At 43.1% G+C, this 20287-nt stretch overlaps 1 protein-coding gene across 5 annotated transcripts in view; it reads left to right on the top strand.

The window, feature by feature from the left end:
* FRMPD1 (FERM and PDZ domain containing 1) overlaps window positions 1-20287 on the top strand; it is an 81985-nt gene that overhangs the window by 42848 nt on the left and 18850 nt on the right. For 4 of the 5 annotated variants that reach the window (XM_066367631.1, XM_066367634.1, XM_066367632.1 and 1 more), the window contains 5 exons: window positions 4581-4738; window positions 5514-5616; window positions 8876-8921; window positions 14708-14815; window positions 17433-17528. In XM_066367631.1, coding sequence (XP_066223728.1) covers window positions 4581-4738; window positions 5514-5616; window positions 8876-8921; window positions 14708-14815; window positions 17433-17528 — 511 coding nt within the window. Of the gene's footprint in view, window positions 1-4580; window positions 4739-5513; window positions 5617-8875; window positions 8922-14707; window positions 14816-17432; window positions 17529-20287 lie in introns of those variants that run through there. The other variant, XM_066367636.1, reaches the window with a different exon arrangement.

Raw genomic sequence — 20287 nt, 5'->3', positions numbered from 1 at the left:
TTTGGTTTTAACTTAATTGGCATCTTCTTAACAGCTTTGTATAACTGTAGAAGTGATAAAATGAGAAAGACTTAGTATATCTGTCTACTTAATTATACCAATTTTTTATCTTCTACAAAAGTTTTGGTTTTAGTGTTAAATGGTATTCTCTTGGCAATTTCTTTGGTTGCTTTTAAGTTTAGAAAATCCTCACCTAATAATTAATTAAATTAAGTTAATTAATTTCCAGTTTAATAGTTAAAATACTTTGCATTTAATTATCTAATTTTTTATTTTGGTATGGGCTATGAGACGAAGATCTAACTTGATTTATTCCAAAGTAGAAAGTAGTTTGCCTCACCATTAACTGTAAGCGATCTTTCCTTTCTTTGCTGATTTATCACCCCTCTTTTATCTTACATGAAACTCCTGAGTCTGTGAGTGGGAAGTTGGATCTATTTCTAGGCTAGCTCTTCTGTTCCATTGATCTAATTTTCTGATTTCACATACCTGTATATTAAAGCTATTTATATTATCTATTAAATTAGACTTTTATTATCCTTGTTTTCAATTGTTTTACTCTTACCTGCCCATTTTTTATTAGAAAATAGAATTGAGTACATTAGATAATTTTATTGTATTATTAAAACAATTCAACATAAGAGTTATTGAATTTTTTTATGCCTAATCTGGAAATGTTAGTTCTATAGAGCAAGATATAAAGAAACAAAGAGATTAAAGCAACTTGATGTCTTCTACTTGGTGCTTGGTTTTATCCCCAGAGCTGTATAAGATGATTTCTTTCAGCCTTCCTTGAATCTTGCTACTAATGTGCACGCACATGCACACACATGTACACACATGCACACACATGCATCATGGCATCTTAGTGTCAGAGCCCTTGCTGTTGGTTTCCAAATTTATGTGTTCATTCCCATCGTCTCTTTACTAATTATAGGGATGGCCTTATTTGACGTTTCTAGTACTTCTGATGATGTAGAAAGACTATTACAGGTACCAGGTTTTTTATTGCGTTTTGACCCATAGGCAAGAATGGAAAAATCCAAGGAGAATAGGCTTGGAAGCTCCTGCATGGCATGTATGCAGTCGCCATCATCTCCTGAATCTCCTTTTTAAAGTAATAATGGAATAATTTCTCCTCCTCTCAGCTGCAGGCTGTTGCCCTATAGCACTGCACTCACAACATATATATTCAGAGGCCCTTTAGAAGCTGTCACAGCCACGAGCATAATCCTAAATTTCTTTCTGGTGCAGCCTACTACCTCTATTTATTATTTCTTTGACTAAACCTTCAATTAAACATCCAGCTAATACCAGATTTTAGTTTTTTAAATTACTCAAGATGAACATAATACAGTGTTTAAACATAGATTCAACATAATTTCTCCATATCCTGCTGGAACTCAGAGGTGAATTCTTTGTTGTTAAAAAAGCCAATAAAAAGCCAGGGAATGTTTGAAGCATAGTCTAGTATTTTTTCTTTTTCATGTTACTGATCATCTCAATATGAACTGATAGTCAATAAAATATGGAATTAGTCTACATGAGACTATTTTCGTGATAAATTTAACATGTTTTTTCCTTGTTCTACCTTAGTCTAGATCCTGTTCGGACAGGAATCCCATTAGTGTAGCCACAGGTCTTACCTCTGTTCCAATGTAAAAATCATAGGAATGACTTTAGATTTATAATTTGAAACCATTACAAAGGCAGCAGACATAGGCTTTTGGATTACCAGCACTCAGTTTGACATTTATAGGATGCATCAGGAGAAAAATTTTGCTATAGAGATCATTTCCTTCAATTCCCCGTCAAATATTGAACATATTTTTTTGTGAAGAGGATGTGGTTTGGTCATGTTCTTAAGCAATCCCTTTCCAAACAAAAGCTGAAACATGGCCTTTGGGGAAAATGTCAAATCCAGACTTTGGGTCAAAGCTACTGACACTGTCCAGGGATTAGTCAGCACAGTAGGACCTCATTTGTCCACCATTGTTGAAGAATGTACCTTTCCAAGTGGACAAGTCAGATAAGGCTACCCATTTGAAAAACATCAAAATGGATTCTAGTTAACCATGTCATAGGGTTTGTTTTTTCTTGTTCTCCAAATATTTATCAAGCCTTGTGCTATGCCTAGCATTTAATTCAGCCCATGGGACAAGGCATAGTTTTTGCCATACTATCATAATCAAACAGGAGACTTCACACTGATCATTAGAAATAGGTTGTATGTTTCACAAGGGGATGCACAGTTTCAGTAGGTGTGTTCAGCAGGGAGGGTGGGATATTTCTGTCAAAACCAGAGGACAGAGTTGGAGTAAAGTGCATGGTAGGGTATATTGGGGAAATCTGTAGAGAGAATCTCTGTTGGGGTGGGGGTGGAGTCTAGGCAGAGGGAAGAGCTTGTGTGAAGACCAGTGTATTTGAGGAACTCCAAGGAGACTACTGTAGTTTGGAATCCAGCATAACTTTGTCCAATTACTTATGTCTTCCTTTATTGCATCAGCTCATTGAGAATGCCTACTGCCTAATGCATATTCAGCTAATCTGTTTTTAATGATTGTTGAATGCTTTATGTGGTTGTGTTTTTATCCTGCAACTTCACCAAACTTATATTTTTTAGTACGAGCAGTTCTCTCTGTTGATCATTTTCTAGGCATATATCATCATCATGTTTTTTAAAAAGGTGGTACTTTTAAATTTCCTCTGCTTATTATGCTTCTTATTGTTTTTCCATCTGTGAAAACTATTACAAGCATTCCTCCTGCTACATTAAATAGGAGTAATGTCCAAGGTATCCTTCCTGTTGCTTTTTTACAGGGATGTAGATGTTGATTTATGGCTTTCAGAATAGTATGTTATTTATTATATTTAGACAATCCCTTTCAGAGTTTTAAGGTTTTTTAAAATCAGGAATAGCTATGACTTTTATTCAGTATAAATTTTCACAGCTATCTCTTCCCTTTCAGTAGGTCTGTCTGCTAACACTTCTCAGTGCTACCAGTGCTTGCCTAGAAGAAATCTTCTCTTTGTTTCTAAGCTGCGTGAGTCAGGCCATCCTCTATTCAGACAGCCTAAGCCTCGTCTAAGCCAGGGTCTGAGGAGCTTCTTGGTGGATAATGTGCAGGAGACTTTGTACTTGGACTTGTCGTATGCATTTTGGCTCCATGAGAGTGTTTTTCATATTTCCTGGTCCTTGTTGAAATGGGAGATCATTATAAATGACTGAGAGGTGATTCTCAGATAAGTGAGATCCAATTGCATTAGTCAGAGCTCCTGACAGTGTTTGGTAAATAGATGAGAATGAATAATAGACTGTAACTGCAGAGCCCCGAGGGAGCTGTTACTTCTCCACATTTCTGTAGTTTATAATGACAGTAAACACCTCATCCCATCACTATTTGACCTTCCCCAGAAAGAACCATTGACTCTTAAAGGGAGAAAAATCATTTGCCACTAATAAAAAATAGTTTGTGACTCACTTTGTGATTTTGAGAGATAGAAATTACAACTTTCAACTTACCTGACTTTTGGTAGACAGAGAACATATATGTTTTTAAGGAATAATATAGAGAGTTTTCACTATCTGGAATTTCATATTGGAATCTTCATGAATATAAAGTTGAAGGGGAAGCAAAATTCATCATAAGAAAAAAAAGAAAAAGGAATCACCAAAGACATAGTAAAGCAGGCATCCACAGACATCCAAACCGAACAACTCTTCATTTTGTTTGCTGTCCATGTTTTTCCTCTCTGTACTTCTGTTTAAGCAGTGCCTTCTGCCCACCCATCCATCCATCCATCTACCCACCCACCCATCATCCATCCACCTACCTACCAATCCATCCATCCATCCGACGACTACCACCATCCATTAAGCAACAATACTGTCCCACTCCACCTCACCCCGCAAAGTTAAAATTGCTCTCCCCTTGTCTGAGCGCCCATAGCAGCTCATGACCTCTTTTAGAGCATGGTGCTACTTGGTGATTTACCTCCTGGTGTTTGTGTCTTACCTCTGTCTAAGAAGAGTTATTGGTTCAGCTCTGCATCTTTCTTCTCCAGGATGCCTAGGGCTACCTGGTTTGTAGCACCAGTTAGAATGCTCTGCCTCTCGGGCCCTGGCCGGTTGGCTCAGCGGTAGAGCGTCGGCCTAGCGTGTGGAGGACCCGGGTTCGATTCCCGGCCAGGGCACACAGGAGAAGCGCCCATTTGCTTCTCCACCCCTCCGCCGCGCTTTCCTCTCTGTCTCTCTCTTCCCCTCCCGCAGCCAAGGCTCCATTGGAGCAAAGATGGCCCGGGCGCTGGGGATGGCTCTGTGGCCTCTGCCTCAGGCGCTAGAGTGGCTCTGGTCGCAATATGGCGACGCCCAGGATGGGCAGAGCATCGCCCCCTGGTGGGCAGAGCGTCGCCCCTGGTGGGCGTGCCGGGTGGATCCCGGTCGGGCGCATGCGGGAGTCTGTCTGACTGTCTCTCCCCGTTTCCAGCTTGAGAAAAATGAAGAAAAAAAAAAAAAAATTAAAAAAAAAAAAAAAAAAGAATGCTCTGTCTCTCTTTTCTACATACTCCTTCTCTTCCAGGGCTAAAGTTGCTGCAGCTGACGGCCCCCCTGGGATCCCAACCCAGACCTTCACCCCTGTGAAGCACACAGTAAAAATAGACAAAGATGCCCTCCTGCAGGACTATGGATTTCACATTTCCGAGAGCCTTCCCCTCACAGTGGTGGCCGTCACAGCAGGTAGGGGCTGACTGGGAAATGGAAAAGGAGTTTGGCTTCCTGGGGGGGATATAGCCCTTGTTCTCTTCCCATCTCTGTCCTGTAATAGTGCAGAAAATGCAGACCCAGGAAGTTAGAAAGGGCATGCCTAATTCTGACCTAATTCTCTCTTGGACTTGGCACCTTTTTCCTTTGGTGCTGGGAGGGAGGGAGCCCCAAGTGCACTTGCCGATGTGAACCCTAGGCTCGCTGGCCAGACTCAGGAGCAGGGACAGTGTTTGGATCAGCCAGCGCTCCTCTTTGAACTCTGCATGCTCTGAGCTGGGGAGAGTTTCTGGTCAGGCAGTAATAGAAATTATTGACTTGTTTTCACTCCAGTCTTTGTAAAATATAGGCTCTATCAAGGTGAAGTGTAGCAGGCCAGAAATATCTAATTTTTTTTCATCCTCTACCTATTTGTTGATGGTAGGCCTGGGACTATTAAAATGTATTAATTTCAATTTACACATACTCAATTATTTAGAAATGAATGTAGTAGACCAGCTCTGTTGATTCAGGGAGTTCTGCTGGCTGTCTTTCCCAGGACAGTCTCCTAACATCGCTTGAAGGTGATGGATGATGGGTACATTGTCCATGATTTGTGAACAGGAAAACAGAGATCCATGTGAGCCCAAGACTGTCTGAGAGTTGGGATGGGTTGGGGGGGTTTAGGGGACTGCCATTCAGGTGTGCTGCTGTAACACATGTGGTGAGGCCCTCTGGGACAAGCACCAGTTACTTCTTTTCTGTCCAACAGGAGGCTGTGCTCATGGCAAACTCTTCCCTGGCGATCAGATTCTCCAAGTGAACAATGAGCCAGCTGAAGACCTCTCCTATGAACGAGCAGTGGATATTCTGAGGTACTAAATTGTCTTCCATTGTTTAGAGTCATGCAGATCGGCACAGAGCAGAAATGGGTGACAAGGATGATCTCCCTGTGATTTTAGTAGGGTCCAGTCTCCTTCAGAGCAGCACCACCAGCCTCATCTTAGAATTCCATCTTGATTACTATCTCTCTTTCATTTGCTGACAGAGTGATAGAGAGGCACAGGATGCTACATTTATCAAACACTTGCTATGCCCAAGACACTGTGCTAGGGACTGTAATTATGAATAAAGACATAGGTGCTGCCCACTAAGGATTTGTAGGGTTGTTGTAATATATGTCAAAGATTGAATTAAATTGATCCTCAGTCTCTTTGTTCTTCTTTAACCCTTTTGATGTCTCTTCTTCTTTTTTTTTTTTTTTTTTTTTTTTGTATTTTTCTGAAGCTGGAAACGGGGAGAGACAGTCAGACAGACTCCCGCATGCGCCTGACCGGGATCCACCCAGCACGCTCACCAGGGGCAACGCTCTGCCCACCAGGGGGCGATGCTCTGCCCCTCCGGGGCATTGCTCTGCCGCGACCAGAGCCACTCTAGCGCCTGGGGCAGAGGCCAAGGAGCCATCCCCAGCGCCCAGGCCATCCTTGCTCCAATGGAGCCTTGGCTGCGGGAGGGGAAGAGAGAGACAGAGAGGAAGGAGGGGGTGGGGGTGGAGAAGCAAATGGGCGCTTCTCCTATGTGCCCTGGCCGGGAATCGAACCCGGGTCCCCCGCACGCCAGGCCGACGCTCTACCGCTGAGCCAACCGGCCAGGGCCTTGATGTCTCTTCTTAAATGTTGCAGACACAGCCTGGTTGGAGTACATGTAGTTCCATTGATATGGCACCTACCACCTTCTACTGGGTGTCATTGTGATTTGTGTCGATGCCTCACTTTCTGCCTAGACGTGATCTCCTTGAGGCCAGGCACACAGTGGATGCTTAGTTGAAGGAGTGGGTATGGTTGGCGCTGACAGTTGGTGACCCTGGTTTTAAGGAGCAGGAACGCTGGTGACAGGAGAGAAGAGGACTAACAGTCATTATAGAGGCGCATGCAGTCTTTGTCTTTTAGATTTTTCAATCAATACTGTTTTTTAATTATTTTAATGTGAGTAAAGAGAAATGAAAACGTAGATAACTTGACAATGCATCGTTGTTGTTTTTTTACTTCAGTTTGTGTCTTTTTGTGAGTGGCTGATCTGGTTTTGGGGTGGTTTCCGTTTCTGAGGGCATATCATGTGCGGCACACCCTGAGCATAGGTAACAATAACAAAGCCAGAGAGAGAAAATGAAAACACAGAATGTGGTCTCCACCCCAGGAAGCATTGTCTCGCTACAGACGTGGGCACACAATTTAAGATTTACAGAGAATCCATCGAAGTGCACAAAGTGACAATCTTTCAGCCAAGCCCAGCATTGCTTCCAGATTGCTGGAGGACAAGTTGAATGGGTGGGGCGGACAGGAAGAGATTTGGTGTTCATTTTTTAAAAAATGAAGTATGGTAATAGAAATCATGACATTCCCAATTATTGGGGAAAATTTTCTCAAAGGTGATCAATCCTAGCAAGTGAATTTGAGATTTTCAGCGCTACTAATATTTCTGCCAGGCTAGATCAAACTCTAACTAACGAACCAAAGTATTTACAGTTTAAAGCAGTACAGCAGAATTTGGGTGTCTAGGTAATACTGACACCCTATCTGTTCACTGAGCACCTTCCCCCAGGCAATGAACCCCGTGGGACAAAGGGGCTCCACTGCCCAGACACATACAGGCTGATGATACAGAAACAGCACCTGCACCCCCTGCTGAGACTGAGGGTAGCTGCTGTGTCAAGGGAAATGGGAGTTGGGCTGTAAACAGAGTTCTCCAACTTGTGGGGGAGTTATGGTTTGACAAACAGAGGGGAGTCAGTGTTTCCTCTGTCTCTTTACCGCTGGATAACATTTGGTCCACAAAGGTGGAGGTGAAGTGTGCAATCCAGACGAAGAGATAAGCAGGAGTAACTGAGTGCAGAGTAAGGGAGCACTGAGCACTTCAGTTTGCCCAAGGCAACGCCTGCTGGAGGGGAGTTCTGGGAAGTGAGGCCCAGGGGATGGAGGGTCGTGAATGCTGACACCACAAGTTCAGGTGGAACTCTCCTCCTGGAAGAGCAAGCCATGGAACGTCTGAGCAGGGATGTGACTTGACGTGCTCTCTGTGTATCTGTGTGCTCTGCTGTGCTGCGTGTGGGAATCCCCCCTGATTTTTTTTTTTTTTTTTAGCTTAGTTAGTTCCCAGGGTCATTGTTACTTACATGGGAAAAAAATTAAAAAAGCAAAGGGAAACGCACAACAACAAAACCAGCCAAACCTCCCTAATTCCTCCAACTCTCTGTGAGGCCAAAATGTCCTTAGGAGAACACTTGGACCTTGTTTTGTTGTGAATTATCTTAGAAAGGGCCTGTTAGTATATGAAACGGAAAAGAGGCACCTAGAAACGTGGGTTGACTTTATCCATCTGAAGAAGTAATGTGCTCACAGTGCTTGGCCTCAGTGTTCGTATTGCAAGAAGTTAAATGAAATTATTTTGCAAACTACTTCTCTATGTAGCAATAGAGAAGGAAAAAGGAAAATACGAATTGATTTTTCAGTCCTGTTCTCTAAGTCAAAGTGGAAGTTTGGCAGTTAGCTGGTTGATTTGGTCACTTTGGGAATCCACGAGATAAGACAAAAATGTCTGGCATCTTGATTATGTGATTGGGCTCATTACACTGACATTGTGTGCCTAACCATAAACACGTTGGCTTTTACCTGATAAAAGTCGTTCACACACATTCATTCTATTTAGTGAAATGTTTAGTCTTAAGTTTTCTGATGCAGCACCATAATATCTGTATTATTGCTATGTTTTCTCTTTAAATTGCTTTTTGGATATAAACCTAGCTAGTGGTCATAGCAACTGGATGAATTCTCAATCATATAGACTAAATTTAGTGGCTGTTGGCATAGACTAGATGGTAGAGGCAGGTATCTGTAGAGTCCCTCAAGTTAGAAGGGGCATCCTGGGACAGAGTAAGTTCCTTTGCAGATCATTACTTTCCTCAACATCCTTCTTAAGTTTCCTGAGCCAAAGAGGCTGAGGAGGGAGGGAGAAGCTCCTTTGTTGTTCTGCTCGTCTTTTTGACCCTAATACGTTCACACGCGCACGAGCACACACATACGCACACCCCTCACCATCACCCAGAATGACAAAATGTTTTTGTATTTTCTTTTTCAGGGAAGCTGAAGATTCTGTTACGATAACAGTTGTTCGCTGCACGTCGGTAAATCTCTTTCTATGTGTGTTAGTTTCACCCTTTTCAACCCCAAGACCCTGTCTCCCTGTGGGATATCCCCCAGAGGATACACAAGGGAGGCAAAGGGCAGAGTGGGCAGGGGCCAGGCAGCCAGCGTTGTCTGAAGACTGCCTGTGGGCCGGTGCTGTGGAGGAAACAGATACATGTCCAGGCTTCAGGAACTGGTGGTCCAGCTAAGGAGGCAGGCCCGTGATTACGCAGAGAGGAACAATGAGAAGGGCACCAGAGTAGGTGTCTCAAGGCAGATTTTAGTGGTATGGCTTCGGGCAAGTCATTTCATTTCAGTTTTCACTTTTGTAAAACAGTGGTGATGACAATAACTGCCTTGTCTCTCTAATGGGTTGTTATGACGACCAAATGAGGTATTGGATGTGAAAATATTTCATCAGCTCTGAGGTTTATCACAAGGCAGGCGTGGCATAGATGAGGCACAGGGAGGAAATGGCAATCCTAAACTACCACAGGGAGCAAGGAGCCCTCTACATGTGATACAGGGAGAGTATATGACAAATATACCAAGGGGGAAAAGGTGAAATAAAATTCTCATGCTGAGAGACTATAATATATACCTCTTAGCTTTGGCCATGTAAAGACAAAAGATAAGTAGAGGCATAGAGAATTTATGCATGTAATAATCTCATCTAATTGACCACACACCAGACTACCAAAGAAAACCCTCAACAAATTCCCCAAATAAGACACTGTATAGGTCTCTTTTTCCAGAATACAATAAAATAGAAATTAATAACTATCAAAAACTAATTAAAACCATCAATCCATTTGGAAATAAAAATGTTATTTCCTAATAAAGATGGAGTCTGATAGAAAAGCAAAACTACCAATATAGACTGGTTAGAAAATAATTTCAAATTAGATCTCTACTTAAAATGTATATATAGATGAAACTATACTCAGAATATAGTTAATAGCCATAAATGATTTTTTAAAATAAGGAAATAGGTCAAGTAAATATTAAGTGAAAGAAGTTGGGAGAAAAGACCAATAAAACAAACATAAAGCAGAATAAAGAAAATAATAAAAATTAAAATCTAAATGATGCTTTGGAAAACAGGAAAATGGTAAAGTTGATAAATAAATCCAAAGACTAGTTCTTTAAGGGAGAATATAAAAAAATAGGAAAACTTAAGAAAAAAGAAAGAAATAGGTCCTATGTGAAGGAAACTAGAATTTACTAAAGGATGTTAAAAATATTTTTTCCCATGAAAGGAGACACATACCATGTTCCTTGATGGGAAGACTATTATTAATACACTGGCTTTTCTCATATTAGTGTACTGTGCATTGAAAGCTAATCATTATAAATGGCTGTGCAGGTGTTAAGAAATTATTTTTATTTAGTTGATTATCATCTCAATAGAGAACATTTTAATCTTAATTAGGTGGTTATTTTCATTCTCTATTTCTAAGAAATGAATGCAAAAATTAAATAAGAAGAGGCATATAGCTGTATCCTTTAAAAAATGAAAAGTGTAGGGAGGGGAAGACATGTTCCAGTACCACTCCTGAGATTCCCTTGAGATTCCAGGAAAAGGGGAGTGTGAATGCTGTGCTCTAAAGTCCTACAGAGAAAACTGAAATTAGCCTAGTTGATAGCTCCCCTCAGTGCCTCCCAGGAATGCCCTGAACACTGTCTAGCCCTCTCCTCTCACCAGAAGTTACATGCTCCTAAGATAAATGATCGTAGAGGTCTTGCTTCAGCAAGGGACACTCACCTTTGCCTTGGTAGATTGTTAAGAGTCCTCAAATGACTGAGATTGGTCAGGGGTTATAAGATCCAAAATTGGTCTGTCAGTTACTGCTTCTGTAAGGCATAGAATTTGATGGGGGGGGGATGCTCTGTTTCAATTGTGAAGATCTGCATTTTTATTAATTTGTATATATTGTTATGATGTTGATACTAATATTTAATGTTTGATTTAGTTTTTACCAAAAGAAAATCCTGCAAGGCAGATATATTCATTACTGCCCCTTTTACAGATGAGGACACTGTGGCCTCACACGCCCATGGTCTCACATGAAGAAAATCAGTGCAGCTGGGTTATTTTCCAGGTTGTTAGGCTCCAGAACCCACACTTATTAGCATTATGCTATTCTACCCTGCTGTCTTCATAAAATGACGTTGGTCAATCTGGGCAGGGTGGCAGGGGCAATTGCAAAAAGATAAAGAAATAGTTTCCAACTTGTCCCTTTCATTTCCCTTTTTTTTTTTTTTTTTTTTTTCTGAAGCTGGTAACAGGGAGAGACAGTCAGACAGACTCCCGCATGCGCCCGACCGGGATCCACCTGGCACGCCCACCAGGGGGCGACGCTCTGCCCCTCCGGGGCGTCGCTCTGTTGAGACCAGAGCCACTCTAGCGCCTGGGGCAGAGGCCAAGGAGCCATCCCCAGCGCCCGGGCCATCTTTGCTCCAATGGAGCCTTGGCTGTGGGAGGGGAAGAGAGAGACAGAGAGGAAGGGGGGGGGGGGTGGAGAAGCAAATGGGCGCTTCTCCTATGTGCCCTGGCCGGGAATCGAACCTGGGTCCCCCGCACGCCAGGCCGATGCTCTACCGCTGAGCCAACCGGCCAGGGCCTCATTTCCCTTTTAAGTATTAACTTTTAGTTCAGCAAAAGCATGCACAGAGAGTTGGTTTTTTTTTATCAGCTTAGGTCTGCTGCTCTCTGATGAATTAATTTAAAACCCAGGGAGAACTTAGATGTCCTAGGATAATAGACAACTCATATCCTTTCAATTGTCTCTTTTTAGTATCAGATGGCGCAAGTGGGTAGTTTGAAATATGTTTTAGAGGCCCAGGTATGCAGCTAGTGGAGCTGACACAATGTGTAAAGGTGCCAAGCTATGGGTGGGGTCTGGGGTTGGACATTTTCGTTACAGAGAGTGTGTCTTTTCAAAGCAGCTAATTTCATGGTGGGATGGTTCCATGTGGAAGAGAGGCCCTTCTTCTGTGTCTCCCAATTAGTCCTAGTTCAGAACAACTCAACCTTGTATGAATGAGAGTTCTTTACATATTTACATGTTGGCAGTGTAAAGAGCTATTTCAGTTCTTCACTATATGGTATGTTTCTCTGAATTCTCACTTCTCTGATAACTTTCTGAACAGGTTCTAATTTTGTGGCAACCCCCTGCCCCAAATTGCAGCACCCAGAAAGGCATATCATTCCACCTATGGCCAACTGGTATGAGTACCACAGAGAACAGAGGGTGAAGTTCCAACATGTACCAAGATCACTAGTGAAGCCCAAGATTGAGTTAACATTTTAGCAGGCCCAGTCATGCTTTTGGCTTGGGTGACACTTGTGGTTGACCAAAATCTGAGCTGCTTTTCAAATGAATAGCTTCCCAGCCAGCCTTCCCCCGCCCCCATCTTATGCTGTGCAATTGATATTTTTGATCCTCAGTGCCACACTTCACAATAATCGCACTGCTTTGGCCCAGTGTTCTGGCATGCTGAGATTTTCCAGTCAGGGAGTTGTGACTTATTTATACAGTCATCAGCTATAGTCATTGTCTCTTCCTGTCAAAGAACCATGTCTTCCTAAGTCTCCTCCCCTTTTTCTATTATGCAGCCAGTTGGCCTTCTTTATTTAGCCTGATCTAGTTCTGGGCCTCACTCTTGCAGGGTTGCTTTCCCTGGGGTGACAGATAATAGCGGTTGCCTCCACAGATTCCTTTTCTCTCTGTATCTCCCCTTGTTCTGCCCCTGATTCTCATTCGTTTGAGTCTTTAGGGGGGAGGTGGTTGTACCTGTCGCTTTGACCATTCACTTTACCCTGTTCCCTTTGGCTCTTGACAGCCCTGTCCCCCTATACCCTCTGTGTTTGTTCTCAGTGGTTGCCTGGCCTCTGACCCGTCGCTGCCCCTGGTCCTCGAGTTTCCATTACATCTTTTATAGATTCCCAGTTCCTTTACCTTTTCTCCAAATTTTTTGCTACTTGAGATCTGATGACACCTTGCAGCACCATGTCATTTACAGGTCTGGTAAGTCCCATTTCTTTGACTTCATCCAAGGCATTGCTAAACATCATTGATGAAGACAGTGCCATTGGGAGCCTGAATTGCTTAGTTAGAAATCGGGGCATTTTTGAGGATAGGTCAACTAGTTTTGCATCCACCTAATGGCTCTGCATTTGGCCTTTTCCACAGGGGGATTATAGGGGGCCTTATCAAATGTTTTGCAAGAATGAAGGAATACTACTATAGCCACAGGATCCTGGCCTACTAATCTGGAATTCGGTCTTCAAAAGAAAAATGAACTTGGTTTGCTCTGACTTGTTTTTGGTAACTTCATATTAGTTATTAGTGATCCATGTCTGAAAGCTCTGACCAGCTCTTACCTTGGATTTTGCCAAGAATTAATGACAAGCTTACTAATATGTGTTTCCTTGAATCTTCTGTATTCATTTTCTGGGAAACTTGATATTTAACCATCTTTAGTACTCCTAGTATTTCTTCTATACTCTATTCTGTGAGTGATGCCAATTGATATCTATAATAGGGCTATCAGCCTGGTATAGTCACTGTTATGGGTGTTCTTGAAGACATTCAAAGCAGTCTAGTAGTCTCATCATTAATTTTGGGTTATAACTTTCTATCTCCTGTATTCCTTCTATCTCTTCTGGTAGGAAAACCATTCTGTTTGAAAGAGAAAGCAAATTGAGGTTAATTTCTCCAGTAGAGGGTATATCTCCTCTCTGGGAACATTGCCATTCCTCCCTCTCCTTCTACTAATCTTTTTTTTTAAAGCAAACCATATATTTGAGATACTAAATCATAGTGATGAACCCTATCATGCCAGGTTCTGGTTACCATAAGATCTTATTTATGTTCTTGCATTAAAATTTGATATAGGAGTCCATGGATACTGTTTCTAGCAGTTTCCCTGATTGCTATTCCATATTTCTTCCCTCGGCTTCACAGAATATGGCCCAGAGCCCCATCTTGGGACTCTTATACCCATGAACATTCTAGAAGCTGTCCTATAGGACTTTCCAGATTAAGAAAATAGGATGTCAGGCCGGGAAATAGCATATCAGGATTTCATCTAAGATCACATCCTGTTGGTCTAGATCATGTTGCTGTTCATTGTGTCACAGTTTAGCCTGATACAGCCTAGGCCAAGGGCTTCACCACATACTCATACGAACCTATGATGACTCCTTTATCTCTGGGGAGAAAAGGTACCACTCATAGATGAGAAGAACAAAGAGGGGCCAAGGATAATTCACGGGGCTGAGAGCTTCAGGGAACACTGGAGGGGGAGCCGGTCCAACTCTCTACATTGTGCTGGTGGGAAGACTGAAGACCAAAGAAGGTCCGTGACTGGGCCAAAGTCACACAGTTATTTTGTTTTACACACACACACACACACACACACACACACACACACACACACACACACGCGGGTCACACTCACACAATCTGGTTTTCTCCCGTAAGATTTTGTGTTGGAAGTAGTTCTCACAACCATCGAGTAGCAGAACTTGGACTGGGATTAGGGTCTCCTTATTCACAGGCCAGGTCTCTTTGTCTTCATCAGACCACAATCATGTACCCCAGCACTGAATCTTCAACTGTTCTCAGAGACATAAAAACATCGTGTGTGTTGGGGTCCCTAGATTTTATGAAAAGAGATCATTAATGAAATGTCCTCTTTTTGTTTTTAAGAATGAGGTAGGTGTTCAAGGCTTTTATGAAAGTCCTGTTCTAAAATGTGTCACATTAATGTTTTGCAGGGAGTCCCCAAGTCATCCTTCCTGACTGAGGAGAAGAGAGCCAGGCTGAAGACCAACCCTGTGAAGGTGCACTTTGCTGAGGAAGTGCTGGTCAGCGCACACAGCCAGGTGTGTCACTCAGCAGGGGGCTGAAATGACTCTTCATGAAGCTGGGAGCTACCTCCTGGCACACTGCTCCCTGAGACGCTGGGATCCCCTGGAATGGAGAGGACGCAGAAGAAATGCAATGGGTTTGACAGAAGCCCTGTTCACCCCCAGCAGGGTGCATGCAATCCACAGACAGGGCGAGAAGTAGGGGCTCTGGGTGGGGACCAGAGAAAGAAGCACTGAGGGTGGCTCTCTGTTATTCTGTGCCTCCATTCTCCTGCCATGAAATTTCAATAGATACCAACTGTTAAGTTCTCATTTTGAATCTTTAAACTCAGTATTCCCTCTGAAAGTGATATACTGATGGTGATGGTGGTGGTAGGGATGGCTTTTTTTTAAGAGCCCATCGGTTGAACCTCTATTGTAGGAACCTAAACTTTTTGTGTACTTAATCCTTAGTCATCACAGTACCCTACAAGGGAGGTGTTTTAACAAAAGAGGAAGTAGAGGCTTAAAGAGATTAAGAGAATTAACAGGTTAAGAGATCACATAGCAGTAAAATACAGGAGCTCAGACCCCTGTGACTTCACTTCTTTTGTTTTCCACGTGACATGCTGTTTAGTCCTCTTTGACATGAGGAGATCCTGGGTTGGGTGTTCTTAAGACATATTTGTAAAGAGAACATATTGGCTGGAGTTTTATGTTTTTAATGTGGACCGTTGAATAAGACTCACTGATTCATAGTTTACACATTTCCTTCCCAACAGGTTTGTAACATTTGCTCCTCTGAATTCAGCAATCAATGTAAGATTTAAAAATTTCCAGGTCAGCGCCTGTCCTTATCTGGTCTTCTCACATAGACACCAGGAAATGGGGAATCCTGGACATTTTAACAAAGGGCCCTAATGATCTGGTTCACATCTGCAGAGCCCTTATTTTCTACATGGGCTGCTACTTAACAGACCACACTGTCGTTGGACCTGAGAGTGCAAGGTGGATTCGTTCAGGAAGGGGTGGTGGGAGGCCTAATATGTTCATCATGGTGAACACTCAGTACAATGTGCAGATGATGTGTTGTAAAATTTTGTGTAGTTTTTGTTAACCAGTGTCAACCCAATAAATGGAAGGAAAGAGGGAAGGAAGGAAGGAAGGAAGGAAGGAAGGAAGGAAGGAAGGAAGGAAGGAAGGGAGGGAGGGAGGGAGGGAGGGAGGGAGGGAGGGAGGGGAAGGGAGGTAAGGAAGGGAAGGAAGGGAAAGGAAAGAGAGAGAAAGAAAGAAAAGAAAAGAAAAAAGAAAGGGAAAGAGAGAAAGAAGAAAGGAAAGACCCGAGATCCTGTCACTCAACAATGTTTGGGTCTCTGTGTGTCCACATGTGTGAAAATGGATTGAAACTCTTTCTTAAATTAAATTTAGATTCAACAATTCAACATGTGTTTTTAAGAGTAGCCCACAGTAGTGAGAAATGGGGGTAGAACCTACTAAGAAGACTGGTTGTAGCTTGGATCTCAGTGACTCTAGAACAGGGGTAGTCAACCTTTTTATACCTACCGCCCACTTCTGTATCTCTGTTAGTAGTAAAATTTTCTAACCGCCCACTGGTTCCACAGTAATGGTGATTTATAAAGTAGGGAAGTAATTTTACTTTATAAAATTTATAAAAAAGAGTTACAGCAAGTTAAAGCATATAATAATTACTTGCCAAGTACTTTATGTCAGATTTTTGCTAAGTTTGGCAGAATAAATCTTTATAAAACAACTTACTATAGTTAAATCTATCTTTTTATTTATACTTTGGTTGCTCCGCTACCACCCGCCACGAAAGCTGGAATGCCCACTAGTGGGCGGTAGGGACCAGGGTGACTACCACTGCTCTAGAACCTCTCACTGGTTTGGGGGGATGCTAGCCCCAAGGGTGCTCTTTATTTACATTAACACTCAGAGGCTGTGGTTATGAGAGCTGGCCCTGGGGGATGCTCCAAGTCCAAAGAGAATCTTTTCCTGCCCTGCTCCACCTCAAGGATTCTGGCTGGCTTGGGTCACCAGACATGGCCAGGCCTCTGCCTCCTTCCCCCCAAACCCTCCAAAAGTTGGTAGAGTCCCTTGGGAGATCCTGCAAGTATGGGGTGATAGTTGAGATGAGTGGAGGCAGCGAGCAGCCCTCTGTCTTTTGGTGATGCTTCCCTACAGGGACACAGCAGTAAAATGGGGATGAGGGGCTCTGAGGGTTTCACTCCAACCTCATAAGACATTATTTGGGACAGTGTGCATGCTTGTCATCTGACTTGCTAAACTGCATCCCCTAAGGATAGCAACCAGTAGTGACGTATCAGCTGGGGATTCTGAGACATCATGTAAGCTGGTGTAGCGCTATTGGTATGCTTGTGGCAGGGATCGCTGTTCTCCAGCATTCCTCCTGTCTCACAGATCTAGTGGCTGTCCCTTAAACAAAGTGTGCCTGTCTATGACAGAGGCCTCCTCCATTGGAGAAGTCTCCAGATGCCAAGAATCAACCCATGGCATGAGGAGGAGGTTAGAGAGGATCCTATTCTCTGCTCTAGGAAGGCCAGGGAGGCTGAGGATTTGTCACACCAGGGGCAGGAAGGGCTAGTAGTTTCAACAGTACCCTTGTGTTTTACAGGGAAACTCTCTGCTGTGTATGCCCAACGTGCTCAAGCTGTACTTGGAGAATGGACAGACCAAAGCTTTCAAGTTTGAGGCAGATACAACTGTGAAGGTATTAAGAGTAAAGTTGAATCTCTTCCCCAGTGAGGATTTGCTGGCTCCTAGGACTCCGGCATCTTGCCCTGCGGCTGTCTTGGTGGTCTCACAACCATCGTAGTCTGAGCACCTGCAATAAGCCAAGCACAACCACCCAGCAAGATGGTATCTTGCAGGGGAGGAAATCAGGGCTCAGAGAGGTGAATTGACTTGCCCAATGTCATATTACAACTCATAAGCTTTCAGCCTTAACCACTAGGATTCCCTGCCTCATGTGTGTGACCCTACCTGCTTCCTGAAAGACTAAAGCAGCTGAAAACCCAGGCAAGGTGTCACAGCGGGCTCAGGTCTCTGCATATTCTATTTTGAGTTGAAATCAGCTTCACTTATATTCAGCTAGTTCCCCCATACAAGATGCTGTGGGCAGGGGTGAGGTAGAGAGCTAGGTACAGTGTGGACACGGTCTCCCAGGAGCTTACAGCCTAGCTGAGGGAGGATGGACATTCAAGGAGCTCCAAGTAGCCCAGGGTAGGATGAAATAAGGGCTGTAGAGAGAGGGACAAGGAGGTGCTCTGTGCACAAGGGTAAGTGCGCCATCTGTTTCATCCTGTGTCTTTTCTTTTTTAACTGAAAGCAAATTAATTTGTAAAAATAAGGAATAAAAAGAGAAAATTTATAGAAGACTTCTGAACAGAGGGAAGGTGCCAAGATGCAGAGAAAAAGAAACATGGGGACATGAGGAACAAAGGGCTTGTTGGGAGGGTTAGGGTTAGGACATCAGAGAAGGCCTTGGAAAGAAGCTGGACCGGAGCTGAGCTTTGAAGGGCATCTAGGAAATTCCTCTTTTCTAAATAAGGAAACTAGTATGTCATTTGACCCAGCAAACATTTACTAACATTTTTTGTGTGTTGGCAAACTTGATGTTACAGAAATAAATTGCCTAGGGTCACACCCAAAGGGAGCCAGAGTCTTTGGGTGGGGCTGGGGTCAAGAGATGACCTGGGGATAATTCTGTATGAAAGGTACAGCATGCTCAGGACCATGGAAAGGGGACCATTTAAAGTGATTCAGGGGAGAGAGATCTAGTTGGTGGCAAGGAAAGACTGCTGGGGAGTGGTGGGCTATGAGGCAGACTTGGAAAGTTGGGTGGGTTCTGACAGGAATGGGCCAGGAGTGGGATGTAAAGACAACATCCTGGGCATGGGCTATGCCACTCAACCAAGATCCAAATATGGCAAAGTTTGTCAAATATATGGGGCTTATGAGCAAAGGTCATTGGTAGGAGCAGCAGAAGATAAAGTGGTAGAAATTGGTTGACATCTGATAATTGAGAGCCCTGAATATGAAGCTGAGGAGTTTGGATTTGGGCTAATGAGCCATCAGGAGCCACTCGGTGTTCTTGAGCAAGGGAGAGCATGACCAGGTCAAGCCTTAGACAAGTTCCTCTGTGTCAGGACTCAGGAAACGTTTTCTGTAGAGTGCCTGATAGTAAATATTTCAGGTTTTGCAAGCTGTAGGGTCTCTGTCACAGTTCCTCAACTCTGCATTGTAGCAAATGGCTGGGTTCCCACATACCTTTAATTACAAAAACAAGCAGTAGGCTGGATTTGACCTACTGGCTATGGTTTGTCAACCCCTGTTATAGAATCAAGGTACAGTGGGTGATGGGGGGTCCATAGGACACCACTCTACAAACCCAAGAGAAGTGTGTGAATTCAAGCCAAGATAGATGTGGGAGACTGGAGAGTGGGGACAGGCTCTCCATTATGGTCAGCTCCCAGTAGGCACTGAATTGGTGTTGCCGAGTTACAGAAGCAGAGAGACTCTTCCAGACTTAGTCACTGGTTTCACATGGAGGGTGATGGAACAAGTGGAAACGGTATTCAGAATCGGGAGCTGTGAGAAGGAGGCAGCACCTAATGGTTTGACACTTACTAAATCTGAGGTTCTGGCAGGACATCTATGATGAATCTGTGATGATGATTATTCATCAAGTGAAATTTTATTGAGCATTACTGAGGACCAACCTTTGGGGATATAATGGAGCACAAGGCCAGCCAGGTTCATGTTCTCGGGGAGTTTACCATCTAGTGGGGTGAGAGGCAAAAAGCAAGAAGACAAATCTTAGCAGCTAGCAATAATTGAACACTTGCTATCTCCCAGGTATTGTTCTAAGTGCCTTACATGGGAAATTAATTTAACACACACAACAACCCTATGAGATAGGTGTAAATATTACTACAATTTTACAGATGAAAACACTCAGCATAAGGAAAGTAAGCAGTTTATCCAAGGATACACAGCTAGTAACCCATTCACTTAACTTTACTATGCTGTATCTCACTAAAGAACATAACTTTAAAATATATTATTGATACATAGTGATGAGGTGTCCTGGCCAGATAGCTCAGTTGGTTAACGAGCATCATTCTGATAAGCAAAGGTTGAGGGTTCGATCCCCAGTCAGAGCACATACAGAAACAGATTGATGTTTCTCTCTCTCTCTCTCTCTCTCTCTCTCCCTTTCCCTCTATATGAAATCAATCAATTAAAATATTTTAAAAAATAGTGATGAGGGAGATAAATAGGACCCAGAAACAGAGAATGACAAGGGCATTCACATGTAGAAACAGTAACCAGAGAAAGCCTCTTCAGAGAGAAAGAAACAGCATTGTGAAGAGTAATGGAAAAAGTGTGCTAGGCAGAGGGAACAGCACGTGTGAATGCCTTGAGGCTACAACGACCTTGTGGTGACAAAGGGCCGCTGTAGTGAAG

This window comes from Saccopteryx leptura, chromosome 2, assembly GCF_036850995.1.
Source record: "Saccopteryx leptura isolate mSacLep1 chromosome 2, mSacLep1_pri_phased_curated, whole genome shotgun sequence".
Lineage (NCBI taxonomy): Eukaryota > Metazoa > Chordata > Mammalia > Chiroptera > Emballonuridae > Saccopteryx > Saccopteryx leptura.
The sequence above is the reverse complement of the archived record's forward strand: the minus strand, read 5'-3'. Positions and strand labels throughout refer to the sequence as shown.